A 17,334-nucleotide genomic window follows, 5' to 3' on the forward strand; every position below is an offset into this window, starting at 1 on the left:
GAAGAGCTGTTACCCAAATGATTTCTAGCTGCTAATCCCTAACAAGAAGCAGCACTTCTTTGAACCATTTCTTTTTTTTTTTTTTTTTTTTTTTTTTTTTGAAGCACTGTCTAGCAGATTATTTTCTGGAGGGTTTATTATGTTTGGGACAAAATAAGAAAGAGAATTAAGAGATCGTACAAGCTCAGGGGTGAGATGGGGTGGACTTCTACATCTACACTGTGATGTGTGGTAACAGCTCCTGAGCAGGTAATGGGATGATTCCTATTTCTGGTTTCTGCGTGGGGATAAAAACTTTTTTGCTTTGTCATAGTTCACTGTGTGACATGCTCCAGCAAGCATGTAGAATTACAAACCCTATTTTAAGTGGGTGCTTTGGGAGAAATCATGAAAGCATGGAAAGATTTTGAGTGGTGCGTGAATGTTACTGGTGTGGAATGGTTGTGCTCTTTACTGAGGACAAGAGGAAAGGGAAAAGAAAGGGGTGCCCTTGGGTCGAGTTAAAATCCCAGAGGAGGCACGATGGCTTGTAGTTTTCATCGTGAAAAGAGATATCATTGCTAAAAGAGAGTAGGTTTAGATTAGATATCAGAAAAAAATTCTTCCTTCAGGAGGGTGGGCAGGCCCTGGCACAGGTGCCCAGAGCAGCTGGGGCTGCCCCTGGATCCCTGGCAGTGCCCAAGGCCAGGTTGGACACTGGGGCTTGGAGCAGCCTGGGACAGTGGAAGGTGTCCCTGCCATGGCAGGGACTGGATGAGCTTTGTGGTCCTTTCCACCCCAACCATTCTGTGGTTCTGTGAATTCTTACAGAGCCCCCTTCGTTGCTCTGCTGCCTTGTGAAGGAAACTGTCAATTATCTAATCAATTATTTAAGTTTTGAGTGAACCCCAGAATAAATGTAAGGCTGTTTTCTGTATTTATGGCCCTGTGTGTGCAAATCCTATTCCTTTTTTCTTTCCCCCTACTCCCTATGCTTCAGCTGAGGCAGGAGTGAAAAGCCAAATACATTTTTGCAGTCTGGTTTCTTTACAGAATCATGGAATAGTTAAGGCTGGGAAAAACCTTTCAGCTCAAGTCCAACCATCAGCCCAGTACCATGTTCACCAATAAATTATGTTCTCAAGGGCCATATCCACCTGTTTTTAACAATTACAGGGATGATGACTTTTCCACTTCCCTGGTCAGTTTGGTCAAGTGCTTTACAACAATTTCTGAGGAAAATTTTTCCCTAATATCCAGCCCAAACCTCCCCTGGTGCAGCTTGAGGCCAACCCCCCTCATCCTGTCACTTGTTAGCTGTGAAAAAAGACTGACACCAGCTCACTCCTACCTCCTTTCAAGTAGCTGTAGAAAGTTAGCCTGTCCAGTGGTGGAACTTTATTCCTTGACCTAAAAGGATTGATCAGACCCATGAACTTGGAAAAAAAATATACAGTGGATTTCTCTATGGACTAGTCTTTTAGTGGGGATGAAGAGTATCCCTAGTTCAGTGAATCACATCAAAAGCAGCAGGTTTGCAGGCAAGCCCCAGGATTCCACACCTGGAAAAGACTGTGGATGCTAAATCATGCAGACAGCTTCTTCAAAAAAAAAAAAAAAATCCATTTTGCACTTTCAGTCTGTGGGATTTGTTTCGTATGTTTTTCTGGATGTTACCAAAACCTCCCAACCTCAAACTAAAACAGGGAAGAAGAACTTCTACAAAGTCTGAACAGGGTGTGTGCCAGAACAGAGGCAACTTCTGTCCCAGCTAAGGGATAGGAGCAACCTCTATGCAACAAAAAAATGAATGATTGCTGCTCTCACTTTCCCTTGAAAATGTGAAGGAAGTCACTTTCTGAAAGCATGGTGGATAACTGCAAATTGTTTTACGCCAGGCAGTTAAATGAGGCATGAATAACAACCAGTCTGGTGTGGATGTGTCATATTGACATCACCTGCTGTACCAGGGCAGGTGCCTGAACCACAGACAGCCAAAGCTTTGCTGAGTGAAAAAATGATAACACATCAATAGGCAATTTTTGGTTTTTCTGGTAGCAAAATACAACAATATTTAACAATGGAAGGCTTAAAAATATTAAAGGCATAGTGGTAAGTTAAATTATTGAAGCTGTGTAGCATGCAGTAAGTGCTATTTGATGCTGCTGCTAAATCAAGCACTGGAAAGTTTAAGGGATGCATTGACAAAGTGTTTGACTTCCAGTTGAAAGAAATCATTGGGACTGGGGAATTTTTAGTGTTTCTACCCCTTCAGAATAGAAAAAAATGTAAAATGCATGACCTCTGAGGCTTCTGCTTTCAGCGCTCATGACTTTCAGTAAACAAGTTTGGATTTGCTTCTTTTTGCAACCACAAATTAATGGCATATAGATAGTGTCAGACTCCCCCTGTGAGTTTGTCATGGCAGAGGTGGATGTTCCTGTCTTGCTTACTGTAAAATAGGGATATTTATGAGCCTCCTGTTAATAATAACAACTCTATTTGCATATAGGAAATGCAGACAAATGCAGCAAAATAATCTCTAGGTACTTTACTAGGTGCAGATTTAGTTTCCCACAGCTGTGGTTAAGGTGACCTTTAGGGGGAAGAAACAATTTAGTGCATTTGCTCTCAGTGTCTGTTGTGCGAGTCTGAAACTGAACTTGGAAACCACAAAATAAACCACCAAAAATCCCCAAAAAAGGCTTTGCTTCTTCCAAAAGCAAAAGGAAAGTAGTTTTTCATTTGGTTTAATGCTAATATTTAATCTAAACACACTCTGGCAGTTTGAAGCCATTCCCTGTGACCTATCCCTTGGAAATTGTCTCTCTCCAGCTTTCCTGGGGCTCCTCCAGGCCCTGCAAGGCCACCCTGAGCTCAGCCCAAAGCTTCTCCTGTGCAGGTGAACAATGCCAGCTGTGCCAGCCTTTCCTCCCAGCAGAGCTGCTCCAGCCCTCTGCTCATCCTGGAGCCTCCTCTGGGCTCTCTGCAGCAGCTCCAGCTCCTCCCTGGGCTGGGACAGGGCTGGGGCAGCTCTGCAGGTGGGCTGTGAAAAATGCATATTTTATGATTGGCTTTTCGCAAGTGTTACAATGAATATTATATGTGTAATGTTGGAAAGTTATGCTGTATTAATTCTCTTAAGTAGTGTGTTAAATGTATTTTTAACTCATAACACAATGTTAAAATAGAAACTATGCTATGTAGGATACTTTTTAGCTAGCTCAAGAAAGAGATGAGATAATCAAGAAATTCTTCTCACAGAGAGGGCAGTGACGGGGCCCATAAAGAGTCAGTGCCTCCTTATCAGAAAAGACAAACATTCTTCCACCTTCTCTCCGTCTTTATGGAACCACCAGGATTAAGGGAAAGAAGTTGACAAAAAACAGAAAAGCTCTTAATTTGCAAGGAATTTATGCATCATGTATGAGATGTAGGAATATGCAACAGGCTCTTGCTTTTAAGGTTATTCCTTTGTTCACAAGGCATGCTTATCGGGCTTAAGGGCCCGAGAGCATCCGGATGTCCGTAATTCTTTGTTTTTTATTGTCTTGTAATTGTCCTAACTCTAAATTTTTATTAATCTAATTGTATTACTATTTTTATAACCATTTTATTATTATTAAACTTCAAACATTTTAAAAACCAAGTGATTGGCCTTTTTCACATGGGCTCTCACCTGAGCAGGGCACAGGGGCAGAATTCCCCCCTCAGCTCTGCCCACGCTGCTGTGGATGCAGCCCAGGACACAGCTGGCTTTCTGGGCTGCAAGTTGACATTCCCGAGGACATGTCCAGCCTTTCACCCACCAGCACCCCCAAGTCCTTCTCAGCAGAGCTGCTGTCCGTGGTTGAGTAGGACAGGACAGGATGGACAGCCCTGGACCTTGGTTCCTTCAGTGGCCACCTTGTGACTCTCCAGAGCTGCCCCAGCAGCTCCATGAGCCCGGGGAATGAGACAACATGAAAGTGCCTTTTAATGAGACGTGAAGGCACTAAAGAAAATTCAGGAGAGAAAGGGAACTCAGTAAGTTATACCCACCCCAAAATGAGCTGCTAATCACTGGCGCTATTGTGAGGACTACAATAAATCAGTGTCTGCCCCGGCCGCCTGCATCTCATTATGCACAAACATGTGGATAGAGAATGTCAGCCTCAATAGCATCTGTCATGTGAGCGCTGCTGTGTCCGAGTGGGCTGGAGCCTGCATGGTTAGCCAGCTTTGTGCTCTCCCTCTTTCTTTGTGGGGGTTATCTATTTTCTTCTTGAAATCTCGATTTGCTCCGTGCTGTGGGCAGTAAATCTGCCCTTTCCATGGATGGTTTGTGAATTCCGTGATGATAACATTGTATTTAAGGTGTGGGGGTAAAATAGCATTCCTATGTGTCATATTTAGTGATTTTTGTTTCGTTTTGATTGTTTTTTTTTTTCTCCCCCAAGTCCTCCTCCGTGTATGGTGCCATGCACATCACTGAGGCTAAGGCAACACCTACATGTATTTATGCAGCTGATCTATAGTGCCCATTGCTCAAGCATCACAGACTACCTGGGAAAGGCTAATTAATTTAAGCCCTGCAGCACCCCTTTGAGGCAAATTTTGTCAGTCCTGATAGATGCAGGCACACATTGTAGCTGCTCTTTGTTGTTTATTTTTAATATGATTTCTATGCCGGAGAAAGGGGGGGAATGAATAGTTTGTACTTTGTTAGGTAGTTGAAAAACTGTTAGGCTTTTGACAGCATGGAAATGAACTATGTAGCAAACTTCGGATTTTATTGCAGAGCCTCAGAGGTTCTTATTTTCTTTTAAAGCCTCAGCTCCTAGAGCCATGTGAACTTGTGGATGTCCTTTTGTTCTTAGATGTCTCTGTCTAGCTCATGTGGTTGTAAAATAAATTTTAATGTATTGTCTTTGCTTAATCTAAAATCTGGGATGCAGCTTGGCTAAGGTTGTTGGTTTGTTTCTTTTTAGTCTTAAAATTTCTGCAAGATTAGGGCTGGGAATACCAATGACAGAGTGTGCCTGCAGTTCAGAAGAGATTCTCAGAAATTTCTGTTTGGTTTTGTGTTCTTGTTTAAATTTCAGAGTTCCTCAGTCCCATACTATATTAAAAGGGTGAAACCATCACCTCCCCTCTCCTCTGTGAACAAACCAAAGATGTTTTTAGACATTGACTCACACTTTTTGTCTACGCTCATTCTTATTAGAGACGTATTCAGCACATCTTTTTCAAATGCTTTATCCTCCTTTGTGTTTACACTCATTTCTGAGCTCAGCCCTTTTTCTCCACTTCCTTTGTCAACACCAAACTTGTTTCCCTGATCATTCTCTCTTGCCCTTCCCACATCCCCTCCTGTTGTACATCCCAAGCTGCATCGCATCTTAAGGAGTGACGGGGACTACCAAAGGGGCTGGTTTGAGCTGGCTTTAAGCCGTGGCCAACCAAATCTTCATGCTTCACTCCCTCCTACAGGAAAATTCCTAATTCTTTAATATTTTTCTGGGGAGCAGCTGTTTTAAGCCAATCTGTTGTCACCAAAGGAGGGAATCACCCTTCTCTAGTATCTGCTCCTACCATATCCATTGGGGTGGCTGTCTGATATGGCAGATTGCTATTTTTTCATGGTATCTGTGGGTGAGGAACCTGATCTGGTTTGCATCACAGCCCTGTGGCTTTGCCAGGGAGGCCTGGGAAGCATCCAGCCAAGAGCAGGGGAAAAGTGTGACCATTGCTTTTGGTAGCAGTAGAGTCTCTGACTGACTTAAACTTACCATTTAATGGCTCTGTACCTAATGTGGTTTCCAGGTCTCACCGATGGAAGTGGTCCTGCATTGCCATCGTGCAGCTGTGACAGAGCAGCCTTGTTACCTGAGCTAGATGGGGAAGGGAGGCGTCCCATTTTGTCCACGTTTAGGCAATTTTCAGCCAAAATCACCCTCCCCATCAACCAAACAAGTGGCCCCCTCTTAGGCCACCTTTCAATCACGGTGTTAATAAATCTGCCATCCTCATTTTTAAAAGTGGTAAAGGCTGTGGAAGGTTGCTGCTGCTCAGGATGAGCTGGGCATTGCTCCTGTGTTTTCCAATCCATGAAGCAGCTTCATGGTTCTGCTTATCTCTGTCCAGACCTGCACTCTGCACCTACCTTGAAATCTCACAAGCTCTGAGACAAAGAGAGCTTTAAGCAGTCCATAATTCAGCCTGTGTTCTGGACAGGTTGCCAAGATTTATGGCTTGGGCCAATAGAAATTCGAGATGATCAGGAATTCATCTGCTGTGCAAATGTGGGCTTGGGCCAAAAAGAAATTTGAGATGATCAGGAATTCATCTGCTGTGCAAATGTGGGCTTGGTGGGTTTTCCCCCTTCACAGGGACTATTTTAAAGCATTTCAGCAGGATCAGTTTTGGATGGGCTGCAGCAGCATATCTTTCCCAAAAGTGACACTAAATTTATTTCTCAGGGCAGTGCTCACCATGATTTTAAAACTGAAGATAGTTTAGACAAAAACTGCAGTGTTTCTTTTTCAATTTGTTTAATTGGATATGCAAATCATCTCCCCTTTCTTTTCTTCTCTTTTCTTTTTTTTTTTTTTTTGGCAGTTAAATATTCTGGTTGACACTGGGAGCAGCAATTTTGCTGTAGCAGGTGTGCCTGATCCTGATGTCACATCCTACTTCAATCCCGAACTGTAAGTACCTGTTCTGCACCCATGGTGGAAATTAGGGGGATTCTGGCTCCTCCATGCAAGACAGGATGATAAGGCAGCTCCTGGGGCTCCTGTGACATCCCATGGGGTGGGAATTTTGGATTTGCCAAGTGCAAAACCCTGCCTGACACCATGAACAGCCCCACGGGTGGCAGCGCAGCTGAGCTCTGGGTGAACACCAGCAGCACTAATTAGAACTGGAGAAAAGAGAAGATGATTACAGGGTGAAAATCATTTACAAAATCACACCAATTTCAGCCAATTTCTTACCTGAATAGACATGCAAGGAATTAAAGTTTCAATATGCTTTGCCTTTGTTTGAAAACAAAAATTAAAAGCCGGGAATTGTATCAGTTACTTGACATTTCATCCAGAAGCAAAATTACTTAGTCAAAACCTAATTTGTTGTTCAGTTTGGCCACAAGCCTCAATCAGTCAGTGATCTGGACAGACCCTGATGAATCTGGTTATTTATAAAATACAACTTGGTGGTTCTGGTGTTTGTTATGCACTAAATTTGCTGTGTTTAGCATAAGCTGCCATTAATCACAGCCAAGCTTTGTCTGTCTGAATCTCACTTCTTCTTCCTTCTTTTCTTCCTTTCTCTAGTTTCAATTATTTCAGGTAAACTTCTCCAAAAGGCAGTGTCTATCTTTAGCTGAAGCATATGGATAAAAATACTGAGTGCTGGGAAACTGGGGAGTATCACCCTTCTCACTATCTCACATGAGTTTCAACATGGGGTTTTACACTTTTTTCCAGTAAGATTTACTGGGAATGGAGGGAAATCCATTATTTTCATGCTGCTTACCAGAGTAGCCTCACCTCCTGCCATGTATTTAGATGTTAATGGAGATATTTCACATAATGCTGACATGATACAGGTCTGGAAAATCCAGAATTTGCACTTGATAGCTGTTTCTGCATTACTGCAGGGTTTTCCATGCCAGCCAGCTATCCCCTTCCATAGGCAGTGGCTATGAGAAAACTTAATTGCAAGAATTAAAAGCACAAGCATTCTTTCTCCCTCTCTTAATTGATGTTATTGAGACTGGAAGGACAAGGCCTCACTCATCCAAAACATAAACCATTAGAAACAGCAGCAGCAGAGCTTGTGTGTGGAGAAAGACAGGCTGAAATCATGTGAAGGTTACAGCCTCTGATTGGTGTTCTCATGTGTTTTGAGAACTTTAATATAAGGTTAATAATGAAACCTTGAAGTCCAGGCCCTAAAGAGTTAGTTAAAGGTACTTTGTAAAATTACTCAAAATCAAGTCATTACAATCCAGAGCAATTGCAGCAAGAGTTTCTGGTTTAGGTTGCACTGATGGAGTCCTGCAGTGGGCTCAGAACACAAACATTAGCAGACTCCTGGGTCGTGCTTCTTCCATTTTAAATATTTTACATACATTTAAATAAGTAAATTGGAAGGATCCTCGCCCCAGTAAAATCTGGTAGATCTTCTAAAACTGTTGGTTGCAAGAAAGCTCTGTAGGTCACCAGCACACATCCCAAATGAGCTGGAGCTGTCACCAGTGCACGTGAGCCATGGCTGAGCCCAGCCAAGTCCTGTAAACCTCTGAGGATGGAGAATCCCTGCTCTGTCCAGGCAGAGTGTTCCAGTGCCGTGCCACAGTCTCCTGGGGAGGAAATATTTCCAGTTGTCCAACCTGAACCTCAAAAAATGTAACTCGTGGCTGTGGCAGCTGCTCCCTTTGATGTAGATCCCATGCAAATCTGAGTGTGCAGTCTGTCCTTCCTGTAGGTTCTTGATGAAGACCTTCCCAGAACTACAGAATCATTGAGGTTGGAAAAGACCTCCAAGACCATCAAGTCCAACTTGTGACTGCTCCCCACCTTGTCAACCAGCCCAGAGCACTGAGTGCCACGTCCAGGCCTTCCTTGGACACCTCCAGGGGGGATGTCCATCCACCACCTCGCTGGGCAGCCTGTTCCAGTGTTTAACAACCATTTCCATGATGAAATTCCTCCTGGTGTCCAGCTGGAGCCTCTCTTAGCACAGCTTGATGCTGTGTGCTCTTGTCCTGTTGCTCTTGCAAGGGAGAAGAGCCTGACTCTCACCTGGCTGCACCCTGCTGCCAGGGACTTGTAAAGAGTGGGAAAGTCTCTCCTGAGCCTCCTTTTCTCCAGGCTGTGGAGTTTTTCCTCCACTCAAAACTCCCAGGGCTCTGCTTGTCACGAGTCAATAGCTCCTTTGGACCCAGGGGTGCAGCCTGGTGGTTTGTTCAGCCCCACATCCTCAGCTTCCAAACAGGAATGCCATGGGAGGTGGTGTCCAAAGCCTGACTGAAGCCAAGATGTGCTACAGCCACTGTTCTCCTCATCTGTGCCTCCAGTCTTGATGTAGGAGGCAGTGAGATCGGTCAGGTGTGGTGTGCCTGTGAAATTCTCGTTGAGTGTCTGTGACTGCATGACTGTCGTTCACATGCTTGGAAACAGATTCCAGGAGGTTTTATTTGAGACTTTTCCTGACTGGAGGTGAAGCCCAGTCACCTCTACTTCCTTGAGTGCTGTTGCTTGTCTCTTTTTGAGACTGGCCTTAGGACAGACTTTTCCCAGCAGTCAGAACACTTTCCCTGGCATTGTGATCTAAATCCCGATGGCAACTCAGCCCCACACAGCCACTCACTCACTCACTCTTCCACCAAAACCCCAAACATTTCCCCTGTCTTCCCCCAGCTGAGCATGGCACCATGCTGTGGGATATCCCTGGGGTCAGCTGGGGTCACCTGGCTGTGTCCCCTCCCAAATTCTCATGCACACCAAGCCTGGCAGTGGTGGGGTGGGGTGAGGTGAGAGGGAGAAAAGGCCTTGGCTCTGTGCAAGAGCTGCTCAGCCATAACAAAAACATCTCTCTATTTCAACTCTGTTTCTAGCACAAATCCAAAACACAGCCTGTGCTAGCTGCTGTGAAGAAAATTAACTCTATCCCCCAGCCCAAACCAGCACACTTGGTTGTCATGACTTTGCAGGGATGGTAAACAAGGGCACTGATATCACATCAGCTGGATCTGTAAAATTACCCAAGAGCGACCTTTGCCCACGTGTAAATGAGAAAAACGACCTATGGGCACTTTTCTTCCTTCCTAGGAGGAACACTTAAGATCAGATAAAGGGGTTTCCTCTCATCTGGTAATCGCTCCTGCAGTTTTTCCCTATATTGTCATGGAGTGCTTCCGACATCTTAAACTTCAAGTTGAAGACAAGGGGAAAGAAAGATTAGTAATTTGTTAAATTAATGGGTTATGAGTTATAGATGTGTGCTTATTAGAATATTCATGTTGTGTTGGAGAGAGTGATGGGGCTTAATTTCCTGGTGCCACACTCTTAGTTTAATTTTATTCAGATGATCAAAATCAGAAATTGAATGCATGATTCTTTTTTGACTGAAGTTGAGGGGGGTGCATGGGGAAGGCATCATCTTTGTTTCAAAGGACCCAGAGTGTGTTTTTCAGGAGGAGCCCTCCTGGAGCAATTCCAGAACTAACTTGTTAAATGATGTTGTGTATCATGTAATCTATGTGATATAATCCTGCTGTTTAATTATCTGGCTCTTTCTTTACAACATGAGTAAAGCTGTTACCATGCAGTCTTTTACAACTCGGGCTTTTGAGTGGCTCTGACAAACCTTTGCTGTAAAAAGTTCTGAGTTTGCTGTGATAATCATGCTCTATAAGTCGCCACGATGTATAAGGTTTTGCAAAATTACCTGATTTGTCCTGAACTGAAAAGAAATCACAGTGTTTGTTTCTCATGCTGTTGAAAATAACAAGTAGTTTTGTTGAGTACTCTACTTATGATAAAAGAGCTACTTAAACAGACATATAAAGGGATTTTTACACTTGAACCCAAGTGATCAGTGATGGCTCTGCAGCAGTATGTAAATTTAACATGTTCAGGGCTTTCAGTATTCAGGAACAGTATCCAGTTTTATTTCAGTAAATAAATAAAGAGTACTACTGCCTCACCATCTGAAGCTTCAAAAGCAAGCTGCTCAAGAGTCGATCTTTCCAAGAGATAGGGAGGTAAGAGAGATATAGACAATAAATTGAGGTAATACAATAAGTTCTATGCCATCAAACAAAAGAAACAAAGCAGCTTGTTTTGCTGCTTTTGCAGTGTGATCCTGCGAGGTTGGTTGTGTGTGCACTGTACAGGTTGTGGTTTGGGGTGAATTGTAAACTTTTTGTGGAAGCCCTGCAGATTAGATGGGACTTCTTGGTTAGAAATCAATCATTTCTGTTGTATTTTCATGTCTGCTTTGTCTTAAAGTTGTTTGGTGAGGTTGGTGTTACACAGGGCTTCCTGCACATGGTGGATTTGCTGTTGCCATGTTGAGCTTGCTGCAAAGGGATTGTGACATGAGAAATGAGACTTTGGTTGTGTTTTGTCCTATGCGGTGTGCTGGTAATGAGGGTGAACTCTGCAAGGGAAAATTACCCATTGCTGGTTTGCTCAGCTGGAGCTCAAGATCCATTTGAGGTTTGAGGACCAGGGTTCTGGTGGCTGCTTTGGAGAGAAGGTAGGAATGGAAGGAGAGGGAGAAGGGAGTAGGATCACTACAGCACCATGATCTAGGAGCCCTTATTCCTTGCCTCTGGCTAAGATATACTTTGTCCTGCTGGCAGAGGTGAATTTCTTCTTTCCTCATCACAGCCAGAACAGCTTGTTTGTAATTTTCTGTGCTGTGTGTTTGTTTTAAAACACTCGGCCCATGAATTACAGCAAATCTCTAATTTTAAACTCTAAAGTTTTCTTCCTTTAGATCAGTGAGGTAGAAAAGTGAAAAAAAAAAACAGTGTCTGATTACCTGCAAGAGGATGGGGAAGTGGTTTTGCAGAACAGAATATGATTTACTGCAAGGTCCCTTCCTGTGTTACCAATTTTGCTCCTTGAAGGAAGTAATAAAGTCTCCTCCTCTTCAATATGACATTTGTGAACTTTACAAATGAGATGAGTGTCTTCGTATCCATTTCTACAGGTGGGGAAGCTGAGGCACAAATGGTGAGGAAGGACCTTTCCACAGGAAAGGTCACCAGCTGTGCTGGAAAATGAATCCAGTCTTTCTGTGTCCTGGTCCGCAGCTCTTCCTGCTTATGGAAGAAGAGCTGTGTGCTGCTGTTCTAGTCATGCACTGCTTGTATCTGCAGATTTGCTTCGCTTTATTCTCCCAGCACTCAATCTTCTCTCTGATTTCAGATGTTTCCTCCTCTGCTGCTCAGCCTGACACTTTTCTACATGAAGAAAATATTCTCCCTTTCATTTCCTGTCCCCCAGTTTCCCTTGTGCCGCTAATTATTCAGACTCTATTTTGATTTATAAAATGTCCTGCCAGTGTCACAGAGGTGTTCTGAAGACCCTGCCTGAGCAGAGATGTTCCTCTGTGTAAGTGTCATACAAATGCAGAATTACACAGGAGCAGTGGAAGTGATCAGATGCAGGCAATAGCAGTACCTCCAGAACTCCTGCATTTTAAATTATTAAAAATATTATCTCATGTATTTCTGCTGCCTTGGATGTTAACCCTTGAAGAGTGAGGTCTTGAGAGTATCAAGAACTGCTTTAGGGTTAGAACCTGGCCTCCCTCCCATGGAAGAGTCAGTTGCATGGTCTGTATGGCCAAAGTGTTCCTCAGGAGGAAGTGTTTGAATTATGGGACTTGGTCATGTTGCCATCTGAAGGTTGTTCCTCATAATAATGAAAATGACCCCAAATTCATGCTGGTGAGCTCAGGCACAGGGCCTGTGAAGCCACTTCATGTGGTTGTTAGATTAAAGCTGGGTTGATCAAAGTATCTGCACCTGATAAACCCTTGCCCTTTCTATTGTTCTACACACATGTAAAGATGCTGTTATAAATTTATTTTACGCTTTTCCCTCCCCTAATTTACTTTCCAAAAAGCTGTGAAAAGTCTCTTGAGATGAACTGAGTGTAGTCATCTGTCTCTCCAAAAGAGGAAACTGTGTGCCAAGGAGAGGATTCAAAGTAAATTGTGAGGGATTTAGAACTTTTGAAGCTCTTCAGCAGAGATGTGGGTGGGATATGATAACAATATTTATGGATTACAGGTCTTTAAAATGAAAAATCTATTGAAGCTTTTACTAATTTTTTTTTAAGCCTTTTAAACAGGATTCAGTTCCTTCTTTTGTTTGCCATACTCAACTGCTCATTTGGCTTTGCCTCCCTGGTCTAGAAAAAATTAGTTCCTTTTCTCCTCCAAGTCAGTGAATCATTTGTTAATGATATCAAATTCTACTTACTTCCTCAGAGATAGGTCAAACTGCAGGTTTAGGAAACCTCTGTCATACTGCTGATACTCAGAATAATATTCCAATTTACCCAAAAAGGATCTTTTAGGAATATTAATGAGGTATTAGTCTACAGCTATTCAGTTAGCTTTGCATTTCAATTTTAGATTTGAATTCAGCAGCTTTCCATTTCCTAGTGCCATTTAATACATTCTTTCTCCAGTTAAAAGAGTGTTGCTCCTAGGGACCAGTCTGAGTCAGGGACACTGCACTAGTTGACATAATACCTTAGATTATTTATTTTTGAAAAAAACACATTGTGAAGATCTGAGTTATTGATGGCTTCTGGATAAAATGGGGCTTTGAGTTTTGCGGTTTTTTAATTTCTGCTTTTTCCTGATTTTACAAGCAGTATAAATACATATTTTGCATACTTAATTTACCTTTTTCTTTTTTCCCTCTCTGGGCAAAATTGAGTTGGAATAAATTCTGTTGTCTTGCATTGTAAATGAGCAGCCCATGCATCAGTGTGTCCTTTCCTTTTAAAAGGTCAAGCACATACAGATCTCAAGGGATTGAGGTGACAGTGAAGTACAGCCAAGGCAGCTGGACGGGAGTGCTGGGCACAGATGTCATCACCATGCCCAAAGGACTCTATGGCAGCTACACCATCAACATTGCCACCATCCTTGAGTCAGAGAACTTCTTCCTGCCAGGGGTTAAATGGCACGGGATCCTGGGTCTTGCCTACGATGCCTTAGCCAAGGTAAACCATCCCCTCCCCCCGATTGTCTTTCACAAGGACAATAAATAGAAATATGTTAAAATCAAGCCAGCAGATGATCTGTCAGCATTAGGCTCCACCCTTCCAGCCACTCCTTCCTACAGATCTTCTGTCTTTGTTCCAGAAAGAATAAATTGGGTTGTGGTAGTACCACAGTCCCGTGTGAGGATTTTTGCTTTTCTGGTGATGGAAATGCTGATTTTAGCTCCTCTGGAATGAATAAGCTTTTACAGAGCTTGCAGTACCAGAGTGTGGTTGTGGGATGTGTGTGGAGGGAGGTATTAGAGCTCTGAGGATACTTTTCAAAACTGGTCCCAGGCAAAGTCCTCAGCAGTTCATTCTACGTTCATCAAGTAAAAGTTGAGGTGGATGGATAATTTCAGAACAAATATTAGCTGCAGTATTTCCAGGAACATAGAACCAAGCACATCCTGCTCCTCTGGAGGCAGGAAATTCAGGTAGAAGATTCAATTAAAACCTGAAATTTATAATCCAAAATGTATAACCTTAAAATCTAAAGCTGAAAACTCGATTGGAAAACTACAAAGTTACAATTTTCCACCTTCACATCCCAAAGTAAGTTCTACCCAGAGAGAACAAATGATTCAGCACTGCCTGGCGAGTCTGCTTTACTCCAGAGTTGTGTGAGAATTGTGTTTATTGACTTCATGGACTGTCAGCAGAAGAGAAGGGAGAGGAGAGGAGAGGAGAGGAGAGGAGAGGAGAGGAGAGGAGAGGAGAGGAGAGGAGAGGAGAGGAGAGGAGAGGAGAGGAGAGGAGAGGAGAGGAGAGGAGAGGAGAGGAGAGGAGAGGAGAGGAGAGGAGAGGAGAGGAGAGGAGAGGAGAGGAGAGGAGAGGAGAGGAGAGGAGAGGAGAGGAGAGGAGAGGAGAGGAGAGGAGAGGAGAGGAGAGGAGAGGAGAGGAGAGGAGAGGAGAGGAGAGGAGAGGAGAGGAGAGGAGAGGAGAGGAGAGGAGAGGAGAGGAGAGGAGAGGAGAGGAGAGGAGAGGAGAGGAGAGGAGAGGAGAGGAGAGGAGCTGTTCTCAAACTCTGCTTTGGGCAAACAAAGTACTCAGGGCATTTGTTCTTCCCTTCTTCCAAGGACTTCAGGGGTTGTTGGCTTCTGAGGCTGCTCTGGGCTTTGTGCACTGAGAGCACTTGGCCCCTCTCACCTCCATGCACACAAATCTGAATTACAGGGAACTTGCAGCACTCCAGTGACTGCAAAGGAAAACAGGACCTGCAGTGTCAGGAAGAACCTGGCCAGTACCCAGCTGGAGAGAGCGTGAAGGATATTAAGTTCTTTAAGAGAAAAGAGAGGAAATTTGGGCCACTCAACTCAAGGTTCATTACAATTCAACAGTGCTGAAAAACTGAAAATCTTGACTTTAAAATTCTGCTTTTTAACTGTGGAAAGGTGTGAAAGGCAAGTTACCTTTGAGCGTTCTAATAACACAAAGCCTTTTCCAAACAGAAATAATTGGTGAGAGTTTCTGCCTGAAACTGGTGTTTGAGTTTGGAAACTGCAATTGAAAATTACTCCTATGTTTTAGGGATTTGGTGGCAGCAGGGCTGACAGTGGTCAAGAGTGAAAATGTCTTTAAAAACAACAGAAACAGAAAAATGACAGATACTGGGGTTTTAATGGCTTATTATGTCTAGAAGTCTCATCAGATGCTTGTCAGAAATTCAATTTACTCATGAAAAGTGGTCTTATTTGAATGATTTGCTGATTTCTGTGAAGAAACTTTCTAATGAACCCTGCAAATCTTTTTTTTTTGTTTGTTTGTTTGTTTGTTTTGCTTTTCAACACCTTCAAGCCTTCCAGTTCTGTGGAGACATTCTTTGATTCCCTCGTGAGGCAGGCAAAGATCCCCAACATTTTCTCCCTGCAGATGTGTGGTGCTGGACTCCCTGTTTCTGGAAGTGGTACCAACGGAGGTAGTCTTGTGGGTATCTGTCAATAGGAGAGGGAAAATGTATCTTTGTTCATCTCTCTCCCTCTTTTCTCTGACTATCCTGCTTCTGCCAAATTTAGTGTTCAGTATTTTAAACTTTTAGTATTTTAAACTTTAGTGTTTTAAAAGTTTTCTATTTTTTTTAAAGAAAAGCTAAGCCCTCGGGCAAAATTTGAGTGTTATTTGTTTTCATTCTCAATTCTTTTTTTTTCTCTCTCAAGTTTGAGTAAACTTTTCATCTTTTAACAAAGGAAAACATGGATGTTGTGGTGTTTCCTCAGGGCAGATTCTGCTGTATTTCTCAAACTTAGTAGTCCCTTATTGAGCTGATAAATTTGTTCAATCTCATCAAAATGCTACAGTATTTTTTTTATGTGATGTGAAAAGGGGGAGAGGAATCAAGGGTCTTTTTTTTTTTTTTTTAACAACATATTAAAGGGAAAAATCTGTAGCTCAGATCTCCTGCTTTCTGTTACTCTGGGAAATCTTTCCATCATTTTTAGTGGGACCATGAATTGGCCCATTATGTATCTGGAATTGGGAGATGGAATGACTGTTCCCAAATGATGCTGAAATAAACATCTCAGCACAGGAGCTGATCACAAATACTTATTTTGAGGAAAATTCACATATTGTAAATGCCTTTCATATAACTGGAGACCAAGAGAGAACTTTCTTAGGCTTAGCTCAGAGTCAGAGAGTCCACAAATGCTCCCAGCCATCCTCAGCCTAAGTTTTGATGGGAGATAAGAGTGATAGCAGTGACAGGATGGGATTCCATTTCAAATGTGTGTAAGAAAAAATAAAATCTTCTTGGACAATATTAATGCTTTTCTGATCTGATAAAGCAGATTTTTCACATGTAACTTTATTATTCTGTTCCATTTTTATACATTGCCTAGATTTAACCACTGAAGATACTGTTTTTAAAATGAAAACAGTGGAGTTTTCATAATAGAATCAGTGTGAGGTTGTAGGTGAAAGAAAATGCTGATAATTTGGCCCAGTAGGGGAATTCTGTTTGAAGCACTATCTGTTTAATGTCTAGATGTTTCATACTGCTCTATTATTGACAGAGAACCTGACAGTAAAATCCTAACCAATGGTGCTAAATTAAAACTTGGATGCCCCTGAATATCACAATTAAATGTCCCCCTTTTTGCGTGCACTTGCCCCAAAACTAAACACGTGGGGTTTTCATGTGACTTCTTTTCCTCTCTCCCTTAGGTGCTGGGTGGGATTGAGCCGAGTCTGTACACGGGGGATATCTGGTACACACCCATCAAAGAGGAGTGGTACTACCAGGTGGAAATCCTCAAACTGGAGGTCGGGGGGCAGAACCTCCAGCTGGACTGCAGAGAGGTATTGGCCCTTCTCTGCTCCTGTCTCTGAGAAATGCAAGTTTGGCTGAGAAAAAAAAAAAATACCCTGCTTGGTCAGTTCTGTCTTGGCAAGCAGATGTGCACTGCAGTGTCCTGAGAACTGAATTAAAGCAGCTCTGGTCAAACAGAGGAAATGGGAGGTTTTGGGTTGACCCCTGTAGAGCTGTCTGAGCTCACAACTCATGATGGCAGTGGACAGGTGTCACCCTGGGTTGCTTCCTAAAGCTCTCATCCTAGGCTTCCTTTTTTTTTATTTT

At 42.9% G+C, this 17,334-nt stretch overlaps 1 protein-coding gene across 1 annotated transcript in view; it reads left to right on the plus strand.

The window, feature by feature from the left end:
- BACE2 (beta-secretase 2) overlaps window positions 1-17,334 on the plus strand; it is a 50,510-nt gene that overhangs the window by 17,315 nt on the left and 15,861 nt on the right. The window contains exons 2-5 of the mRNA XM_053936665.1: window positions 6,580-6,668; window positions 13,505-13,721; window positions 15,558-15,686; window positions 16,923-17,057. Of these exons, the coding sequence (XP_053792640.1) occupies window positions 6,580-6,668; window positions 13,505-13,721; window positions 15,558-15,686; window positions 16,923-17,057 (570 nt within the window). The remainder of the gene's footprint in view (window positions 1-6,579; window positions 6,669-13,504; window positions 13,722-15,557; window positions 15,687-16,922; window positions 17,058-17,334) is intronic.

Source organism: Vidua chalybeata, chromosome 2 (genome assembly GCF_026979565.1).
Source record: "Vidua chalybeata isolate OUT-0048 chromosome 2, bVidCha1 merged haplotype, whole genome shotgun sequence".
Classification (NCBI taxonomy): domain Eukaryota; kingdom Metazoa; phylum Chordata; class Aves; order Passeriformes; family Viduidae; genus Vidua; species Vidua chalybeata.